Source organism: Stenella coeruleoalba, assembly GCF_951394435.1.
Source record: "Stenella coeruleoalba genome assembly, chromosome: 12".
Classification (NCBI taxonomy): domain Eukaryota; kingdom Metazoa; phylum Chordata; class Mammalia; order Artiodactyla; family Delphinidae; genus Stenella; species Stenella coeruleoalba.
This window is the reverse complement of record NC_137158.1, coordinates 19616042-19638371: the sequence shown is the minus strand read 5'-3', so window position 1 is coordinate 19638371 and position 22330 is coordinate 19616042. Positions and strand designations below refer to the sequence as shown.

Here is a 22330-nt window from a genome sequence, read left to right as displayed (position 1 = left end):
CACCACCTGAAAACACTAATTCAAAAAGATACAAGTGCCCCAATGTTCCTAGCACCATTATTTACAATTGTGAAGATATGGAAGCAACCTAAATGTCTATCAACAGATGAGTGGATAAAGAAAATGTGGCATGCATATATATATGTATATATATATAAAGGAATACTACTCAGCCATAAAAAAGAATGAAAATTTTCTATTTGCAACAACATGGATGGACATGAAGGGTATTATGCTAAGTGAAATAAGTCAGACAGAAAGACAAATACTATATGATATCACTTCTATGTGGAATCTAAAAAATACAACAAACTAGTGACTGTATCAAAACAGAAACGGACTCACAGATATAGAGAGCAAACTAGTGGTTACCAGTGGGGAGGGGGAAGAGAGGAGGGGCAATATAGGGGTGGGGGATTAAGAAGTATAAAATACTATGTATAAAATAAATAAGCTAGGGGCTTCCCTGGTGGCGCAGTGGTTGAGAGTCTGCCTGCCGATGCAGGGAATGCGGGTTCGTGCCCCGGTCAGGGAAGATCCCACACGTCACGGAGCAGCTGGACCTGTGAACCATGGCCACTGAGCCTGCGTGTCTGGAGCCTGTGCTCCGCAACGGGACAGGCCACAACAGTGAGAGGCCCGCGTACCGCAAAATAATAATAATAATAAAATAAATAAATAAATAAATAAGCTACAAGGACATACTGTACAACAAGAGGAATATAGCCAATATTTTATAATAGCTATAAATGGAGTATAACCTTTGTAAGTTGTGGGGGAATTCCCTGGGGGTCCAGTGGGTCAAAGACTCCATGCTCCCAATGCAGTGAGCCTGGGTTCGATCCCTGGTTGGAGAACTAGATCCTGAATGCATGCCGCAACTAAGAAGTCCGTGTGCTGCAACTAAAGATCCTTCATGCCACAACGAAGATCCCACATGCCACAACTAAGACCCGGCGCAGCCAAAATAAATAAATAAATATTTTCAAAAGTTAAAAATAAATAAAAATTGTGAATCACTATGTTGTACACCTGAACCTTATATAACATTGTACAACAACTATACCTTAATTAAAAAAAAGAGAGAGCTTATGGAATTCATTTCTCGAATCTTCATTAAAAAAAGAGATTTCCCCTAGTGTGGAATGACTTACATGTATTGTTATCAGAAGGCAAGAGCATGTACTAGATAAACATTTGAGTATCTTTGGCCCAACAGGCCTTTCTTCCTATTTATGTGGTCCTGGTATTTCAAACTAGATCGTTAATTTATTTTTTTCTGTAATATAAAGCATTGACATATATACACTACCAAATGTAAAATAGATAGCTAGTGGGAAGCAGCTGCATAGCATAGGGAGATCAGCTCAGTGCTTTGTGACCATCTAGAGGGGTGGGATGGGGGGTGGGATAGGGAGGGTGGGAGGGAGACGCAAGAGGGAGGGGATATGGGGATATACGTATACATATAGCTGATTCACTTTGTTGTACAGCAGAAACTAACACACCATTGTAAAGCAATTATACTCCAGTAAAGATGTTAAAAAAAACAACAACAACATACATTTTAAATTTAGTGTCCAAGGTTTGGTGATAGTCAACTAAATTTAAATCAATAAATTATTTTACTTGCAGTTAGACCACATGAAGTTTGGTTCTTCTGAGCATGGTTTGAGGGGTTCGGTTTCTGACCCTGTGACAGTGTTGGTGGACACTGTTTCATTAAATATAATGGAGTTACATTGAACAGAATAGTGTGTACTTATAGTTTTATTTTTTTCAGGCTCCCATAGAAATAACTCCTAAGAAGAAGGCAACATCCAATAATAAAAAGACTAGGAAAATGGACTCCAGGTTCACATATAGGAAACATACACATCATTCAAGACCGAATGTGTTCAATACACATAAAAAATATGTCTTTTATCTTATTAAGGAAAAAAGAAAATAACTTAGCAGAAATGTACACCTGACTGTTTCCATGACAAGCATGGTGTATGCTCTCCTCTATTCACTAGCTCAGCTCTGAATAAGGACTTGCAAGGGCTGAGGCGGGGCCACCCTGGAGAGGCACTACAATCCTTGTCACACGACGTTCTGTTGCCACAGAGTCCACAAGCGGTTGCGGTGGAAGGCAACATACTGTAAAACGCACTAATGCAGAAGTGTGTGTAAGGCATTATAGGAATGTGGAAGCTGAGTATGCAGCTCACCTTGTGAAGGCACAAGGGCAGGGGCTGAGGCTCTCAGGTGTCCTGCTTGTACGCATCCTGCTGAGGATTTGGACTTAATCCTGAAGTTAATGAGACTTCTTTAGAGAGTTTGACATGGAAGGGTCTGATCAGAGCACTCTTCTAGAAAAATCACTTTGGTAACCATGTAGAAGACAGATTCGAGAGCAGTGAGGGTGGAAACAGGGAGATGAGTTAAGAAGCTATACAGGAGAGAAATGGCGATGGTGCTAGAAAATTTCTTTGTACAACTGAGCCTCAAAACCTATTTCTGTGTCAGTCAGGATAAGTTAGATGATATTGTAAAAGCAAATCGCCCAAGGTTTTAGCGACTTAAATACAGTAAAGGTGAATTACTCCTCTAGGCTATATATCCGTCGTGGGTCAGCTGGGAGCGCCATGTTACTCCAGTGCAGGGATCCGCTCACAGACTAGCTGCCACCTGAAGCACTGCCTGGGGCTGTGGCAAACAGAAGGAAAAAGGTGGCCAAGTGTGCAGTGACTCTTAAAGTTTCCTGCCAGAAGTGATATATCCTATAGCTACTCAGTTCACGAGCCAGAGAAGGTCCCGTGGCCACATCCAACTTCAGAAGGGCAGGGAAGTGCATCCCTACAGCATGCCTGGAACCCAGGGGCTGGGGGAGAGTGAAATGTTTGGAGAAGAGCACTAATGGTGACACTTTCTAGTCTATAATCATTATCGAAGAAGACTCATTGCCAGTTATATGTGGATCCATGAGAAGAATAGACCCTAAACGGGTTGCCTATAGACCTTAATGGTCTTTCAGTCTCGACCATTTGGTTTAATAGTATGTTTAGGTCATTCAGGGAAAGAATACTTTTCATTATTATTTGCCCATTGTGTAATCTGGGTACACTCTTTCTCCCTAGCCCAACAACAGGAATCCCACCTCATTTCAAGCTTGCTTTATTCACTCAACAAATATTGACTATCTATCACATCCCAGGCACTAGGGATATAGGAATGAACAAGGCAGACATCAGACAACATCCGTATCATATGGCTTAAGGTCTATCAGGAAAGATAGAAATTAAATAATTACACAAACAATTATTTACTTATTGTTGCAATAAGAACTGGTAAGGCAAATATAATGTGCAATGAAAATCTAAGAACGGGGGACAGTTTGGAGGGTGAGAGGCATCAGCTGGCTGGAAAGTGGGTCAGGTAAAAGTCCAATCCAGGGAATGGTTACAGGCAGAGAGAAATGCTTGTAGGAAAGCCATTGGTATTCGAGAGGGAACTGAAATAAATCCAGCATGGCTGGGGCATCGTAAGCAACAGAAAGAGGCAGGGGGCTGGAGTTGAGACAGGAATGAGACCACAGAGGTTGTCATAGAACAAATTAAGGAGATGGCACATTACACTAAAAGCAGCAGGAAATGATTGAAGTTTTAGGCAGGGGGATGACATCACCCTCATACAGACATATGAGGGCTGCTCAGAAGGAAATTTACAAGAGGAAGTAATGTGTTGGACACCATAATGGCTCATTCATCTTCTTCAAGTCTTTTTTTTTTTTTTTTTTTTGGCCACTGGATCTTAGTTCCCTCACCAGGGATCAAACCCGCACCCCCTGCATTGGAAGCGCGGAGTCCTAACCACTGGACCGCCAGGGAAGTCCCATCTTCCTCAAGTCTTTACTTATATGTTCCTCCTCCATGAACCCGCCACCTTTTACCACCCTTTCTAAGATTACAGCCCCATCTTCCCACGTTAGCCTCCAGATACCACTTGCTCTTCTCTTTTTCCATTGCACTTGTCCCTTCCTAACATTTTGATAATTTACTTATTTATTAGTTTATTTTCTGTCTTCTCTTCTAGAATGTAAGCTCCACTGGGGCAAGGATTTTTTTTCCTAGAAAGTGCCTGCCACGTGGATTCTCAACAGATATTTGTTGAGTTAATGGCATATCACATTATTATTTAAAGCTATATTGTAAGATGGCCTATCTACCAGTGTTTATGCTTCAATATACTTTGTTTAAAATAACCGTTTCCTAACTAGGCAAAGCATGGATGGTGATTTGATTCTTGAAAATTGTTGCTGCAGCAGAAATGCATCATCTCCTTACTCAAGGGTATGGGAAAATGTTTTTAGTTGATCAAATATCAAAACACTGAGCAAATTTTAGGAAGAAAAGATTATGAAACATGGTCAGGAATCATGAGTCACTGTGACAGCTTAGCTATTTTACAATGTTGCTACGTATAACAATCAAAATATTCTGCTGTGCTGACTAAATTATAGTATTTTCACAACACAGGAGTGATTAACCCTTTAAACCTACTTTTGAAATACGATTGTAGCCTTACTTGAAGGTGTTTTAAGGACTAATGTGCAGTTGGCAAAGTATAGCTTGTGACAATGTCTAGAATTCCTTGGAGAAAAGCCAGTTGAGTTGCAAAAAGGGCTGGAATTCTCCCTTTAATTTCCCTGTGTATCTGACCTCATATAATCAGAGGGATCTGAAGAGTTTCCAAGCTTATTTCACCAATAAAATTTTCCAGGAAAAACCATTTCCATTGTCAATGTCATTACTACCCATGATTTCCCATTCATTCATTTATTAAACTCATTTAATGAACATCTATTACATTTTTGGCACCATGGTAGATATCGGTCCATTTATTTATTAGCTCACTCATCAAATATTTATCTGTATTGAGGAGGGACACAGGTTTTAAGAGGTAAAATGGGCCAATTGTATAGTCAGGAAATTATTTGTAAAAAAAAAATGAGAAGGCTTAGGTAAATAGAGGAAGATATATTTAACTTTTATTTAAAAAAACACATTCAGTTAGCTCCAGTTTTAAAAGTTATTTTGGCCAAAAGCAAGACAATGAGATTATAATTGGAAATCTTCTTTGCATTAAACATATATAGATATGTTAAAGCAAATATAAACACCAAAAATAATTACATTACTTCATTTATATGTCTAGCACTATAAAGAAATATGATTGCATATTATTGTCTACTTTCTAAACCACTTGAAGACAGCTCTCACATGAAACTATAGTGCAAGATAATAAGACTAAAATAAGGCAGAGTTCTCACTGAGCTTGGTTTCTTGCCTATGCACCCATTTTTGGAAATGGGGTTCTTTTATTCATCCTTGCAGAATGAGTGTTATTCCAAGTCTGAATCAGTGGGTAGTATTAAAGAATGACTTTTAATCCCTGCTCTAGAATTTCTCTTTCTAGCACTCCTGCCCCTGCCCTTGACCTGCTAACTGGGTTCTGCTTCTTCATAACACACTTGCCTGGATAACTAGGTATTGCCTGCTTGGGCCTAGGCTCACCAAGGTTAATGAACACCGAGCATTTTCTGGCATGTTGAATGTTACCCTAGTATGTGCAATTTGGTCGTAGACACCTGCACCTCAAGCACTAGAGATGAGCTGAGATTCATATCCTTTTTTTTCATCCTTCTGTACCTAGATCAGCCTGAATAAAGCACCCAAATATATGCTTTCAACAACAATTAAAGCAATCTATTCTACATAAACTTGTTCATAGTTAATAAAAATGGACATAGCTTTTGCCAGAATATTCTTTCACACATGTAAGAAAATCTTTCATTCCACTAGCCCAAGATCTCCCTCAAGATTATGAAGGTGGGTTGTGTTATTTTATTTCTCAAATAATTCTGCTATTTGCTATTTTTGACGTTTCCATGTAGGAAGGAATTTCCTGGCCATAGAATGAGCACATCTCTACTGACCTGATCTCAGTCAAGCCTCTGCGAGGTACCCCTACCACAATTAAGACCTTTCATCTACTCTGTGGAGTCAGAGGTCCCAGGGCAGTGTTTGAAGACAGATACTCTGGTTTCCTGGATCAAGGAGGCCAAGATGAAGCTGGCAAAGTTTAGAATCGGTGAGTTATCAAGCTCCAGAGGCATGGGTCTAACTTTCCAGATGACAGTAACACTTAAACCTATCATAAATGTCATCCAGCCTTTGAGATGGTCACTAGGGAGGACAAAGGGGCAACAGAGACTCTGCAGCAATGAGTTCCTTGACTGTGGACAGACCCCTGACATTAAATGATTCTGCTACACGCAGCTGTATGAAATGAAGCAGATGAGGACTTGGAAATGCCTCCACCATTGCCAGCTGAAGCTCAGACAACTGCAACTAGAGAAAGCACCAGATGTGGGTTTTTTTTTTTTTTTTTTTTTTTTTTTTTGCGGTACGCGGGCCTCTCACTGTTGGGGCCTCTCCCGCTGCGGAGCACAGGCTCCGGACGCACAGGCTCAACGGCCATGGCTCACGGGCCCAGCCGCTCCGCGGCATGTGGGATCTTCCCGGACTGGGGCACGAACCCGTGTCCCCTGCATCGGCAGGCGGACTCTCAACCACTGCGCCACCAGGGAAGCCCACAAGATGTGTTTTGAGGGCTTATTATGCCTAGTAAGTGGCAAGGCTGTGGGCTATGAGGGGATTATAGCCCGTGAAACATGATGTACTTAAGTGAATATAATCACCATTAAGGGTTTATAAGCAAGAGATTGTGTATCTGAAGCAGGTCTCAAACAGAAGCAGCCACACAAACCATGAGTATAGTTGGAAATTCATCAACAATATTTATATACATAGTTCAGAAAGGGCTATGCTCCCTAATAAGGACTGATTGGTAATGACAATCAATAACATCTCCAAATGCAAAGGACAGCAACCAGCAATAAACCACACAGCTGCCAAAAAACGTCCCTCACTGGACAGCACCAGGCTAAGGGCTAAAGCCCCCAACAAAACTTCAAAGACCAAACAAGAGTACGTGTTACCCGAAAGAAATGTATATCTTCAAAATTTTGCTGTTGACTAATGAGAAGTATTTTGATGTCCCTAGGTAACAAAGCTACATAAATACTAAGTTTATTGACTTATTTATTTGATTCCTATTTTATTGCCTATGCCCATGAAATGGAAGCTTTAGGGTTTTCTTGTATGTCAATGCTCACTCCTTCTTATCAGCTACATCCTGAGTGAACTTGACAGGGGCTGTAGAATAAAGTCAGTAACAATGGAAACAAATTGGCTGTCTCGCCACATCTAGTAGATATACAAGATGCACCACTGACACTGATTCGGGTATCATTAAATCAAATGCACATCTCTGGTGATACCCATCCAGAAGCATCTGAAACAGAGACATAACAAGCCTCCAAGTCCACGAGTGATGAACGATGATGCCGGAGAATTTCAAGTTTTGTTCTTATGAATACATCTAAAATCATGCACAATAACAGAATTAATCCAGTTTTAAGTTGAATAAGACAAAAATTTAAGGTTAAGACATACACTGATCAAGGCAATAATGGCCATAAATTTGGGGAAGCACAACAATCAACTCATTCTTTTTTTTATTAATTTTTATTGGAGTACAGTTGATTTACAATGTTGTGTTAGTTTCGGGTATACAGCAAAGTGAATCCATTATACATATACATATATGCAAAGAGCTGGCACCCTGGCATTATTTTTTTTACCTGTCTTCCTCCTTAAAAGCGAAAATGTGATCCTCCATTGAGAAGTTGGTTTTCCAAACTAACATTTTGTTAAAAAGGAAATTATATATTTTGTTTCATTATACTTGTACTTGGAGTTTAATTTGGGAACTTTCTACCATGAGGCTAACATAAATATTCGAATAAACTATAAATGTAGAGACTTCTAATTTTCTAAACCTCGCATGACAGTCCTCTGTCCTATGTAATGACATCCACAGGCCTGAAGCATAAGCCCCTGGACAAAGGAAAGCACCTGAGGCAAGTAGAAACAAAATTCAATATTGTTAAATGCATTATGAGCTAGAAAGAGTAAGGCCTTACTTGTTCCAGCCAAAATTAGTTTAAACAGTAACACAGCAGTCATTCTCGTCTGGTTATACTGAACATCAAATGGCCTAAACTTTCCATTTCTCTTTAATATTCTCTTTACTGGAGAAACAGAAGTGGATGACTGATATAATTATAGTTGATAATTATACAATTATAATTATAGCTGATCTCTGTAATTACTTTTGCATGAGAACTTTTGAAACTGAACGGCAATGTGTGCATGTTCCAGTTACACAATATGAGGGAGGGTCAGAACCTTGGGTCTTTTCCTAGTGCACTGCTGTGTTCCTGCATCTGGACAAAGAGAAATGCACAGCCTTCTATAATACCCAATATCAAAGACAGCCTGAGCCACTCACCATAAGCAGTTCAGAATATAAACTGTAGACAAATACAAACAACAACTGAAAATACAGAAGGTAAAATAATGAGAAGAAAACTTAAAGAAATACACAGTGGGAGGTGAGGCCCACTGGCTCAGCCCTCACATGCTTTTAAGTTAGAAATTTATTTAGAGAACTTCCATCTCCAGACAAACTTTTCTGCTTAATCCTCTCCTTTTTCAAAGAAAAATCTTCTCACCCCCAAGAATTCCCTTGAAATCATCTCTTTAGATTGGAAAAAAATAGAAAAAAATTGCTGTTCAGAACAGCATTACTGTACAATGACTGTATATGCAAGTATTTTCTTCTCTAGTTTACTGAGAATAATAGAAGCTCAGTTCAACCTATGATGATATTTGAAATAATCTGGTTTCATGTCTCAGGAACTAGGTGAATTCTTAGTTTATTTTCTCACTTCAGAAATGATACTACCTGAATAATGTATTTATCAGAGAACTGTATAAATTTGAATTTTAGTTCCAAATTAATAAAATAAAATAATAAAAATATAGTGTAACAAGACCATATATTCATTACTCCATGAACAATTCTGAGTACTATTACTCAGAATCCATTATTCCATGAACTATTCTGAGTACTATTAATCACATTTATTGGTCTTTTAATGTGCGTCATACACTGTGCTATGGGCTTTATATGCCATTGTCTCATTTGGTGGTAATAACAATTTTTTGAGGTGGATGTTATGATCATGCCTATTTAACAGGTGAGGAAACTAAGCCTTAAAGACTACAGAATTTGCCCAGTCATACAGCGAATAAGGTCCAATGCAAGGGATTCAAACCGATACTGTAACCTAAGATATTAGCTGCTATACTTCCCAGCCCATAAATTTCTAAAAAGGACTTTGCTGACTAAAAAGCTAATTAATATTATGACATGAGAGTCTATTGTAATACTATCATATCTTTATCAGAAGCAATGAGTACAGTGGAAAGAACACTGGATTGGAAATTGGACATGTGGGGTTTAGGATTTGTTATGCCATTATCTCACTGTGTGATAGAGGGAAAGTCACTTAAACTCTCAAGTCTTAAATGTCCTTATTTGTAAAAATAAGAGACTAACAGAGGATTTGGGAAAGATTTGCAGATCATGTGCAACTCAATCTGGGGTCTTGAAGGATGAGTAGGAGTTTACCTAGTATGTGAGAGAGACTATTCCAACCAGAGGAAATTGTGCACTGTGTTATTTTAATTTATGCTCAAGCAATTTTTTGCTAATTTGGGGGGTACTTCTCCATGAGACATAAGTGAATCACTTAACCTCATACTTTGAGAGCATAGGTTTCTCTCTATAGGTCCTTCACAAGGGTTTACTTCTGTGTGTCACTGTGGTAGTTGGTCCCCAAATGAACCTTCCAGTAACAGTCTCTTCCCCTTGAATCTGGGCTGTCTGTGTCGCTTGCTTTTGATCAATAGAATATAAGAGAACTGCTGCTGCATGACCTTGGAGTCAGGTCACAAGAAAACTTAGAGCTTCCACCTAGGTTTCTTGGAGCACTCACCTTGGGATGTTCCCTCTTGGAAGCCAGCCAGCATGTAAGAAATGTGACTACCCTGGACCACTTTCCCATGAGGAGCCCAAGGCACATAAAGATAACTTGTGTTGGTGCTCTGGTAGAAACCTCAGATGAGCTCTCAGTGAGCGGCCAGTGTCAAGTGCCAGGCATTAGAGTGAATAAGCCATCTTGGACAGCCCAGCGGGGACTTCCGATGACCACAGCCCTGGCTGTCATCTGATTGCAACCACATGAAAGACTCCAAAGGAGAACTACCCAGCAGAGCCCTGTTAATTTACAGAACTGTGAAAGAGAATAAGAAATTGCTTTTTTAAGCCAAAGATTGTTGTACAACAGTAAGTAACCAGAACAGCCACGAGACTTAAAACAGGGAAGCAAAATGAAAACACCATATTTAAATTATTCTAATTGTTATCATGTATTAAAATGTACATATTCCTTCAAATATGCTTATTGTCATGGAATTCATTCCTAGACTGATTATGAAGCAGAACCAACTTAATAAATGTTTGTCCTGTCTTGGAATATACTGTCTCTTTGTTTACTTCCATTCTTAAATAAGTTGAATGGTTTCATGGATGAAATGTTATATTTCCTGAGATGATCTAGTTGTTTGAATCTCAATCTTACTGATATTTCATGCAACCTACAGTTTTCTTGCTATGTTAGAACGCTCATCAGTTTCATGGTCTCTTTCATTTGCCATCTTATAAAAGAGAAGTGGGACTTCCCTGGCAGCACAGTTGTTAAGAATCTGCCTGCCAATGCAGGAGACACGGGTTCGAGCCCTGGTCTGGGAAGATCCCACATGCTGTGGAGCGACTAAAGCCATGCACCACAACTACTGAGCCTGCGCTCTAGAGCCTGCGAGCCACAACTACTGAGCCCACGTGTCACAACTACTGAAGCCTGCGCGCCTAGAGAGCGTGCTCCACAACAAGAGAAGCCACCGCAATGAGAAGCCCACGCACCACAATGAAGTCCCAATGCAGCCAAAGATTAATTAATTAATTAATTTTAAAAATCATTTAAAAGAGAAGCAATCTTTTCGTCTCTGTACAGTACAAGTGCATTCAGGATATCAAATTTTGCTTTTTGTTGTTGGTTGCTTTTGAGTTTGGACAGACATGTCACATTTGTATGTGGAGGTGGATATATTCCAATATAGTTATATTTGCACCTCATGTGTTTTTTTCTGCTTTGTCAGAAAAGCATCCCTGGAATAAAATTACTCTACAGTTTTACCTGAAGAACGACATTAAGTTTTTAGAGAAAAATGCAAATTCCACTTCCTCCTCAGGTCGTTGCCTGAGGCAATCAGATTGGCCTTAGCTTTATTTCTGTTTCTTGTACTCACTGTATCTTACTCTTGTGTCTTAAAGACATTTGCCCTCACATGTTGGTGTAAATTGTCGATCTACATGTAATTATTGTTAGGTTTTTTTCTTTATTAAATCTGATACTCAGAAGAAAATATGTATTAAATCAGACATACAGAAAAGAATGTGACATATATGTAGATTGGTTCAGAAAAAAATAAGTGCAATGTATTTTTTAAAAACATGTTTTGGATATCTATGTATTTAACTTCTTTTCTGACCACTGAGATCAAAAAACCTTTCCATTTTTAAAAATATTGAATGTCAATACTTATTCTTGCTTCAGATTTGTTGAATATTATTTATTATGTCCTTGGGCTTTCAGAGGGAATATATTGACAAGGAATCCTTTTTCTTTCTCTCAATGTATTTCTTTTAGTCAATTTTCTTTCCTTCAACTTTCATGGTTGAAATTTCTAAGTTTTTCTGGAGATAAGAACATGGAATTTCTTAATCTTTGCCACTGGAAATATGCTACTATTTTCAAAGCTTAGGAAGATTTTCTTCCAAAACAACCAATTGCATTTCAAAAGTTGGTTTTACCCTTGACATGATTCACTAATTTGTATATGATACTTCCATTGTAGGGAGATTTTCAAACATTTTTCTGCTACCACCCATGACAGAAGGATGTTCATGTGTGGGATACTCTCCCATGTATAGTAACAGAGACATGATTAGCATACTGAAGACAGACTATGGCTTTCCATGCTTCCCATGCCATGTGTACATAATTTACTGTATGTAGTATCACGCTATTATAGGATTACAAGGAATCCACTCCAATTTATTTTTGAAAAGTATATCACTCACAGATTGTATTATTTTAACCATTTTTGGAATCATGTTACTTGCTCACAGTCTCTTAACTAATAGCAATGTATATGACCCAACATCACTTTTGGACTATGGGAGAACCAGTATTCTACACTATTTCCTTATTTCATGACAATTGTATAATTTATTGGCATAATGTTCATAACAATCTCTTATCCTTTTAGCATCCATAAGACCTATCCTCTCTTTCATTACTATCATTGAAAATTTGTGTTATCTTTTTCCTTTCTGGCTAGGGAGCTTATCTGTTTTATTGATCATTTCAAATAAACAGTTTTTGGTTTCATTGAATTTCTCTATTATTTGTCTATTTTCACTTTCATTGATTTTTACTTTTATCTTTATTATTTCTTTCTTCTGCTCATGCTGAGTTTCATTTCTTCTTTTTCTCGTTTCTTAGTTGTTTTTCATTCTTTAAAGTATCTTAATGCTATAAGTTTCCCTCTAATTTCTGCTTTACCTGCATCCCACAAGTTTTGATATGTAGCATTTTCATTATTATTTAATTCAAAGTAATTTCTAAATTTCCTATGGGAAAGTTAGACCCATGGGTTGTTTGGAATGTGTTGTTTAATTACTAAACATGTAGGGATTTCCAGATATCTATTTGTTATTAATTTTTAGTTAAATTCACAGTAGTAAGAGAATGCAGTTTGTATGATAGTAATCCTTCTAAATTTATGAAACTAGCTTTATGGTCCAGAATGTGGTCTATCCTGATAACTATGCCATGCGCACTTGAAAAGAATGTATTCCACTGTTGTTGGGTGGAGTCCTTTATAATTGTCAATTAGGTCAAATTGATTGATATGGTTATTTCAAGTCATCTGTAATCTTTCTGTCCACCTGTGCTATCAGTAGAAGAGTGTTGAAATCCTGAAGTATAATTGTGGATTTGCCTATTTCTCCTTTCAATGCTATTCGTTTTTGCTTCAGCCCATTTTGAAACTCTTCTCAATATATATACAGGTAGGATTCTTACATATGCTTGAGGAATTTTAAGTGTACAATTTGATAAGTTTTGAGAAATATATGCAGTTGTGTAACTATCATCGCAATCATGATATCCAACTTTTCCATCACTCCAGAAAAGTTTCCTTCTGCCCCTTTGCAGTCAATCTCTTCCCCCATCCCTGGCAGCTGACATGCTTTGTTTCTATAGTTTTGCCTTTTTTAGAATGTTATATAAAGAGAATCACAGCTATAAGTAGCATTTGAGGTGGGGCTTCTTTGATGTAGCATAATACATTTGAGATTCATCTATGTTGTTAGTTCCTTCCTCATTATTGCTTAGCAATATTCCATTTTGTTTACCCATTTACCGCTAGAATAACACTCTTCCAGTTCAGAGCCACTATATAAATCTATTACAAAATGGGAGGACAAGGTTTTGAATGGAAGTGTGTTTTTATATATTTCTTTTGTTTAAATATCTAGGTGTGGTATTGCTAGATATGGTAAGACTAGCATTTGAATCCTGATATAGTCTTGGGCTGCCTTTCTTTAGCTGTCAAGCTTGCGATTAATGCTAGAATCAGTCCCAACAGTTACAAAATCATGATTCGTACTCAACGCTGTACCAGGTGAAAGAAAGTACACAACAAAACCTTGATATCTATAGGTAGACATTTTAAAGCCTCCAGGCCTAATAGAGGCCACCTGTAGCCAGGAAACATGGCAAGAAAATTCACAAATGAAGTTCTGATCGTGATTGTACCGTGAGAATTTAAAATATTTTTTTAGGTTAAGGTAAATAACAGTCTTTGAAAATGTTAACACGTGAAACTTTTAGCATAGCCAAATCCCTGTCTAGAAATCCATGTATACAATTCAAATACACTTAAGACATTCAAACACTATTTAATTGGCAAAAATTACTTAGGGGTACAAAGAGTTTTCCTTGCACACTTAAATGATTACTGTGCGTATGATCTGGGACTCGATTGATGGTTTTGTGAATTACTCGTCCTTGTGGTAGACTTCACTATGCGTTTCAGACCAAAGTGGCTAGAATTAACTGCCCACCCCAGATCCCAACTAAAACAGAGACAAGTAGAGGAACTCCAAGGAGTTGAGGACGCACAGGTAACGGGCGCGGTTGGCCAGCAGAATCTGACATTTTAAATCGCCCTGCCCATCAGGGCCTCTGCTGCCTTTGACGGGCGAGCGAGTCAGAGGTAGGGGAGAGCTGGCTGGGCTTTGCCAGGCAGCGCGGGACGACGCCCCAGTCGCGGCCTTCACAGCGCTGAACTCCACGACCCCACTTGCCCAACTGCGCCAACGCCCCCGGCGCCCCCAGCGCATCCCGCAGTCGGCCGGCAGGTGTGCGTGGTGCGCGCGCACGCAGTGCGTGCTGGGTGCGGGTCCCGCGAGCCGAGAGGCAGCTGGGCGCCTGGCGGAGAGTGGCTGGCTGGGTGAGTGTCGCCCTCCTCGCCTCCCCGCCTCCTCTCCTCGCGCCTGCCGGGGATGCTCGCGCGCGGCGCCCCCTTTCCTGTAGGCTCGCGGCCCCGGGGGGGCGGCGTGTGTGAGTAGCTGGGAGGGGGCCGCGAGGCGCTGCGTGGAGAGCTCGCCAGGGTTTGTCCGCCGCCGTCACCTGACTCGTCAGAGCAGCTACAGCTGAGGTGGGGGCGGGGATGGAGACGCAGCGCGGAGGGCTGGAGAGACACGGCGGCGGGCGGGTGCGGCTGGCTCCTGGGGCCACGGGCGGCGGGCGCAGGGACCGCGGAGCTGAGGGCGGGGGCCGGGCCAGGGCCGGAGGCGGCGCGCAGCGGACACCAGGTCCGCTCGCGGCCGCTCACACCCACCCGACGCGACTTCCCTCGGCGGCCTGGGCTCCGCTCATCCTGCGGCTGGCGGCGCCGCTCCTGGGGCGGGGTGAGTACCGCCGCCCAGGCTCGGCCCCCTCCCCGTGCTTGGGCCGCGCGGGGATCCGGAGAGGATAATCCTAGGGCGCGGAGAAGGGCAGCGGCCGTGTGACAGCTCCGCGGCGCGCTGAAGGGCGGGCGGGGGGCTGGGCTGTCAGCCCGTCTCTGCTCCGCTGTCAGGAAGGGCGAGGCGCTGCGAGACTCCGGCGCCTCCGCGGAGCCCTGGGGCGGCCCCTGCGGCGGCGATTTGGGGGCGAAGGGAGGGGGTCCGGGCGGAGGGCCTCGGCGGGTCTTTGGAGACCGCGGCGGGGAAGGAAGGGGAGGCGGGCGCGTAATATGGCGCAATACTAGGATAATCTCTGCCGCGACCGAGGGAGGACGAGCCGGTTGCTGCAGCAGCGCGAGGAGGAGGAGGGAGGCGGCCAGGGCTTGGGTATACGATCCATTCTCCGAAGCCTGCGGGCTGCTAGGAGGAGACGCTGCGGCTGGGAGGCGAGAGGTGGGCACACGGCGGGCGCGGCGCCCAGGGCATAACCCCGACGCACGCGGGAGCTGGGCTGGCACCCGAGATAGCTTGCAGGGGAAGTGCTGATGGACGGGGGGGCGCGGAAGGGTGAGACGGGCAGCATCCGGGGGGAGGGGAGTGGGGGGGTTGTCGGTCGGGGACATTGTCACGATGCTGGCACCGGACTCGCGCTAGTCTTGCTCAAGACTCCTAAACCGCGTCGTTCGAGCGGAGCTTAGCGCGGTGCTGGCTCCGGGAAGGTGGTACCAGGGCGGGGACGGAGAAGAGAGCCGCCCTGCGGCTGGAGGAGGCAAGGCCTGGGTGCTCGGAGGGTCTGGTCTGCGGCTTAAAGCAGGACCATCTCCCCCTTTTTCCCGCAGAAGAGAAGGCGGTAGACGCGGCCGGAGAAGATGTCGGGCCAAACGCTCACGGATCGGATCGCCGCCGCTCAGTACAGCGTGACAGGCTCCGCTGTAGCCAGAGCGGTGTGCAAAGCCACCACTCATGAAGTGATGGGCCCCAAGAAGAAGCACCTGGACTGTAAGCATCTCTTTATATAAGTGGGACATGCGCACGGCCGAGGCTCCGTGGATACGGGCGACGCGGCTTGGGCGCTCGGTCGATAATGCTGCAGCCTTCCGACCTACCAGCGGGGCTGCCCCTGAGCTCGAAATTTCCCACCGTGGAGGTGTCGCTTTGGGTCGGCCCTGAAACCTTGACTTTGAGCCATTTTTTTCTCCTGTTGACTTCCAAGGTTTTGCTGGAGGAAAAAAAAGATTATATATAGATAGATAGATAGATAGATTAATAATTTAAGATACCAAGAAATTGTAAATTCAGGGTTAGGCGCTTTTCACCTCTTCCCCCCCCTTTCTCCACCCTTCCCCTTTTCCAGTCCACGTTAGAGGAAATCAGGGGTTACACAGTGGTAACAACAGTAACCCCAAAAATGGATTCATGGAAGGTCAAATTTATCACCCTAGTTGTTTCCTAAATACATTTTGGGTAGTTTGAAAAGTGTCACCTTTTCCGGTGCTGCTGCTGAGGTTTGGTGCCTGAGTGTGTGTCGTATGTCCCACACCAAACTGAAACAAATTCAAGCTCTTGAATGAGGAAACTGCACATCCTAGCTAATGGAGATCCCATTTTACCCGTCCCGGCACGCTTCTTTGTCCCATTCTCGGGAACTGCTGGGCAGAATGACCATTGCAGTGGACACAAAATGGATGTGCCTTCCCAGCCTTAGAGATGGTGCAATTTTAGATGAAAACGTTCAACTTATAATTTTTTTAAAGTATTGGGTTTTTTGATGGGTTTTTTAAAGTATTGGGTTTTTTAATCTAGTTTGGAATCTATGTATTTCTGAAGTAAATATTTCATTTGATTAACATAGTAAATGTTTAGTTATTGAAGGGCAACTGGGGACACTTAGAAAAAGGCTTTCACCTGCTTTGAGCAGTGAGGCTCCTTATAAGTAAGGCTACATCAGAATATATTCTGTAGTTGCTGTTCGGTCTTCTGGGACCTGCTTAGAATCTGTCCTGCTGTTGTGTTCGTTGGTAAAGGTCAGTGCTGGCATGAAAGACACAGGCAGGTCTAGCCATACCCATTTCCCACCTGGCTTCCTTTGCCCATTTTCTGGTTTTCTTATGCTTGAGGCCTTCCCCAGTGTCTGCCTTGTGCAGCTGAGAAAATGGCACCACTGTTAGAATTGACTCTGGTCCTGTTACCTGTTTAAGCAAAGCTTGATGAAGCTGACAGCTGGATATTGTAAGCGTTCTCCAGCCTTGCGAACCTGTTGTCTCATAAAATTGAATAATTTTGCTACGAGAAGCTTGCCTGAGGGGGGAACACCATTACTCTTTTCCTGAGGGAATTTTCAACACAATGTGTTGATTATGGTATCGTGTGTTATACATGCAGTACAGGGTGAGAGAGGTGGCCAGGGACCCTAACAGAAGGGGAAGTTATAAATTCATGACCAGCTCGTTTTGCTGCAGCGTGCTGAATCATTTAGCCATCTTTGATCAGTTTCCCCAACTCTGGAAGGATGATTCATGTTTTAAAGGTAGGTGTAGGTGTAGCAAATCCTCATAATAAAAAAGCTATAGGTTATGGATTTGCTCAATGATTTGAAAATGATAGATCGATATATTGATACATTTCAGAGAACACTTACAGGTATTTCATTAAACGTGATTCACATAAAGACTGACTTTTCCATGTCTAGATAGTCACCTTAATCTTTAGATCTTGAAAAGTCTGTTATAAATTTTCCAGGTGGGGGGATTTTCCAGTATTTCCAGCATATGTTAGTAAGTGAAGTGATTCTGAAGATGTGGAACACAGCAGGAAGATTCCTTACTTAAGGAAAGCTGTGGAAGTAGGAACTGGTATTGAGTTAAGAACACGGACAATCATAAGAGCTAAACATTTATTGAGCAATTACTATATGCTGGGCACTGAGCTTTACATTATTAATTTATCATCACTTAAAAGTTTCGGGGAAGGTAATTAACTTTCATACCTTTTAACCCCTGCACTTAACTGCCATCTGTGGTTTATTTAGTAATAGTCTCTATTGGGGGGGGGGAAGGGAACCAAATGAGCCTGAATGGTCTAATCTTCAAAATACCCATCCTGTTTGCATGGCTTTGTGTGAAATTGAGCATCACAGCCCCACACACTTATTGTAATTTCTATGATATGCGTGCAGAAATGTTAATTCTGTCATTTAAAAAATGAGCAAAAGCCAAGCACTGAGGAGTATTGGTCTTTCTTTTTAACATTTTACTTTTCCAATAAGACATAAAATAAATTATCTTCACTTAAAGCCAACCTTAGGGTAGAATTTGGAAAGATAGGTATCAAGTTACTGATATGTCCTATTTTAAGAAAACATGATATGGAAAGTCTGAACATATAAATAATGTTGTATGTATATGTACTGCAAGAGGGGATCTTTGCACAGAATTCTTTGTAATGTTCCTTTAAATAACAGTAGACTACCTTAGTAATTTATTCACAGGTGTTCCAATAACACACCAGTTTTAAAAGTGAGTTACACCAGTTATTAAAACATGCAAACATATAACTAAGTTTCACTATAGGCACTGAAATAATCTTAAGTTTATTTAGTTTTGAAAATATTAAATACTAGTTAGGAGGAAAAGAGTGCAAAATGTAGAGTTGGGGATTTGAAACCAAAAAAGTTTTTTTTTTTTTATTTCTCTTGTAAGTTTATTTTCAATATTCATAACGAAGAGCTTCCTGTTTTTTAGCTGGTATATAGGTCTTTTTTTTTTTACATCTTTATTGGAGTATAATTACTTCACAATGGTGTGTTAGTTTCTGCTGTATAACACAGTGAATCAGCTATACATACACATATATCCCCATTTCTTCTCCATCTTGCGTCTCCCTCCCACCCTCCCTATCCCACCCCTCTAGGTGGTCACAAAGTACCAAGCTGATCTCCCTGTGCTGCTTCCCACTAACTATCTATTTTACATTTGGTAGTGTATATATGTCCATGCCACTCTCTCACTTTGTCCCAACTAACCCTTCCCCCTCCCTGTGTCCTCAAGTCCATTCTCTACATCTGCGTCTTTATTTCTGTCCTGCCCCTAGATTCATCAGAACCATTTTTTTAGATTCCATATATATGTGTTAGCATATGGTATTTGTCTTTCTCTTTCTGACTTACTTCACTCTGTATGGCAGACTCTAGGTCCATCCACCTCACTACAAATAACTCAGTTTTGTTTCTCTTTATGGCTGAGTAATATTCCATCATATATATGTGCCACATCTTCTTTATCCATTCATCTGTCGATGGACACTTAGGTTGCTTCCATGTCCTGGCTGTTGTAAACAGTGCTGCAGTGAACATTGTGGTTCATGTCTCTTTTTGAACTATAGTTTTCTCAGGGTATATGTCCAGTAGTGGGATTGCTGGGTCATATGGTAGTTCTATTTTTACTTTTTTAAGGAACCTCCATACTGGCTGGTTCTCCATAGTGGCTGTATCAATTTACATTCCCACCAAGAGTGCAAGAGAGTTCTCTTTTCTCCACACCCTCTCCAGCATTTATTGTTTGTAGATTTTTTGATGATGGCCATTCTGACTGGTGTGAGGTGACACATCATTGTAGTTTTGATTTGCATTTCTCTAATGAATAGTGATGTTGAGCATCCTTTCATGTGTTTGCTGGCAGTCTGTATATCTTCTTTGGAGAAATGTCTATTTAGGTCTTCTGCCCATTTTTGGATTGGGTTGTTTGTTTTTTTGATATTGAGCTGCATGAGCTGCTTGTATATTTTGGAGATTAATCCTTTGTCAGTTGCTTCGTTTGCAAATATTTTCTTCCATTCTGAGGGTTGTCTTTTCATCTTGTTTATGGTTTCCTTTGCTGTGCACATGAAACCAAAAATTTTTAATTAGTTTGATTTGTATATAACTTTGTAGTTTGGAGTTCATATTAGAAGGTTGTAAGAATAGAGTTTATGGCTCTGTGATTTTCTTTTTTTAAAGACACTGGGTTAATTGAATGGGCTCAGAATCTTTATGAAATGTGTACTTAATATTATTTAAAGTACTGGTTTAGAAGATAATTTTTTTCTCTTTGGGTTGATAGGCCACAAAAATTATTGTTAACTATGGTAATTTATAAAATGATGCTTAATGATATATGATTTATACATTTGAAGAAATGATTTGTTAACATCTGGAGGCAGAATTACATGTAGTAAGAAGGTAGAGAGATAAGCAAACTCTAGACATATATTCTCATATATTTTGTCCTTCTTTTCACTCATAGTATGTTTCTTGGAGGAAAAAAATATATTCAGAAAAGCTTGACCATAATTAGCAGTTATAGATGAAAGTTAAGGGTTATGATTAACCTTAATAATTTAAATAAGGATTATATATTTTAAGTTACTTTTGGATTATGTAAAACTTTTATTCTATACTATAATAAGATTGCCCTTTGCACATGAAAATTAAACACCTAACCAATGTTAGTTTAACTTTAGTTTTTCTGGATCCATCTGTACATCCTCACTTCCTTTCCCTTTAACATTGTGTACCTATTTGATAGCACATGAAACATGCAGACTTGTCAAGCATTCACCTTCTTGATTGCGTTACATTACAAAATGTAAACTATTTTACATTTCCATTGTTTTTCCTTTTCTGTTTTGTAGTTGATGGCCTAAGGGATAGCCCAAGTCAAATAATAAAGTAACAGGATCCAGTAGGGCACCCAGTGCTTTCCCAAGTGCTGCCTCAAGGTTAAAGAACAACAACAAAATGGAGTTGGCCCAGAGTAACACCTGCAGGGAGAATTTGGGAAGTTTTACAGCCCTTGTATAAGATTCATTTTGGTTAATTGCTCTTATGAACAGTTTCTGTGTATGCTGTACTTTTAAAATATCCTGTTTAAGATTGTCAAAATTCCAAACTTAGACATTACTATCAACATCAAACCAAACCTTATGAAAAGCCAAATTGCTTATCAGTAATCCTACTTTTTTCCATTCTAAACCTCTTGTGAGTTTTTAATAATGAGCTTACCCTACATAATAAGCAAGTAATTCAAGTTCTGAATCTTATGTTTGAGAGATATTGGCATTTTATAAATGATTCTTTTCCTCCCAAATTAAGAAAAAATAAGATTGTATTTCTTTTTTTTTTAAATCAGACTATCTTTATTAGATACCTTTTTTTAAATACATTTATTTATTTTTGGCTGCGTTGGGTCTTCATTGATGCTTGCGGGCTTCCTCTAGTTGCAGCAAGTGGGGGCTACTCTTCATTGCGGTGCGCGGGCTTCTCATTGCGGTGGCTTCTCTTGTTGCGGAGCACGGACTCTAGGCGTGCCAGCCTTCAGTAGTTGTGGCACGTGGGCTTCAGTAGTTGTGGTTTGCAGGCTCTAGATGCACAAGCTCAGTAGTTGTGGCACACGGGCTTAGTTGCTCCATGGCATGTGGGATCTTCCTGGACCAGGGCTTGAAACCGTGTCCCCTGCATCGGCCGGCGGATTCCTGACCACTGCGCCACCAGGGAAGTCCAAGATTGTATTTATTATAAGAACATCTGGTAAAGGGAATGGGAGATACAAGACTATGTTTTGATTCGAGACAAATATTGGCAAATGACCACAAAATTCCTACTGCTTTTACTTTATTTATAAAATATCTTCTAATAAGAAATTTTGTGAGTAAACATAGAATGAAAATTTAAACCTAAAAATTTATTTGCTTTACATAAGCTTCTTTAGGATACAGTATATAAAATATATTTCAATTTATAGAAGTACTATTTGCACACTGATTCAGTTGATACCATATCTATCTTTGTGATAACTTATAGAGCTTTCTGTAATGCTAGTATGAAAAATGTAAGCTTAGTTTATTGAGTAAAATTAAGTTGGAACAGTGTATAAAAGTTTACTGAACACTAGGGTAACTTTCAATATGAGAAGTGTACTAACTTGCTGTAAATATATTTTACTTTGATTCCAGTTCTCTTTTAACCATTTGTTATTGTCTAAAGAAACCCTCTAATTTTCTATACCGAGGCATACTCTGTTCCTCCTCCTTGATTTCACCGGAAGCCTCAGCCCATGTGGAGATGGTTTAGAACAGTCTGTGTTATTTTTTAGGTAGTCAAGAAGAGATGAGGGAAATAGACTTCCGAAAAACATTCAAGCTG

The 22330-nt window shown here is 40.7% G+C and overlaps 1 protein-coding gene across 7 annotated transcripts in view; it reads left to right on the top strand.

Annotated features, from left to right (window-relative positions):
• The first annotated feature begins 14515 nt into the window (after positions 1–14515).
• Positions 14516–22330, top strand: part of SNAP91 (synaptosome associated protein 91) — a 158514-nt gene continuing 150699 nt past the window's right edge. Inside the window, exons 1-2 of one of the 7 annotated variants that reach the window (XM_079938766.1) lie at positions 14516–14657; positions 15993–16152. In XM_079938766.1, the coding sequence (XP_079794892.1) occupies positions 16023–16152 (130 nt within the window). In that variant the 5' untranslated portion in view covers positions 14516–14657; positions 15993–16022. Of the gene's footprint in view, positions 14658–14821; positions 15118–15800; positions 15873–15992; positions 16153–22330 lie in introns of those variants that run through there. The other 6 variants (XM_079938770.1, XM_079938769.1, XM_079938771.1 and 3 more) reach the window with 6 other exon arrangements.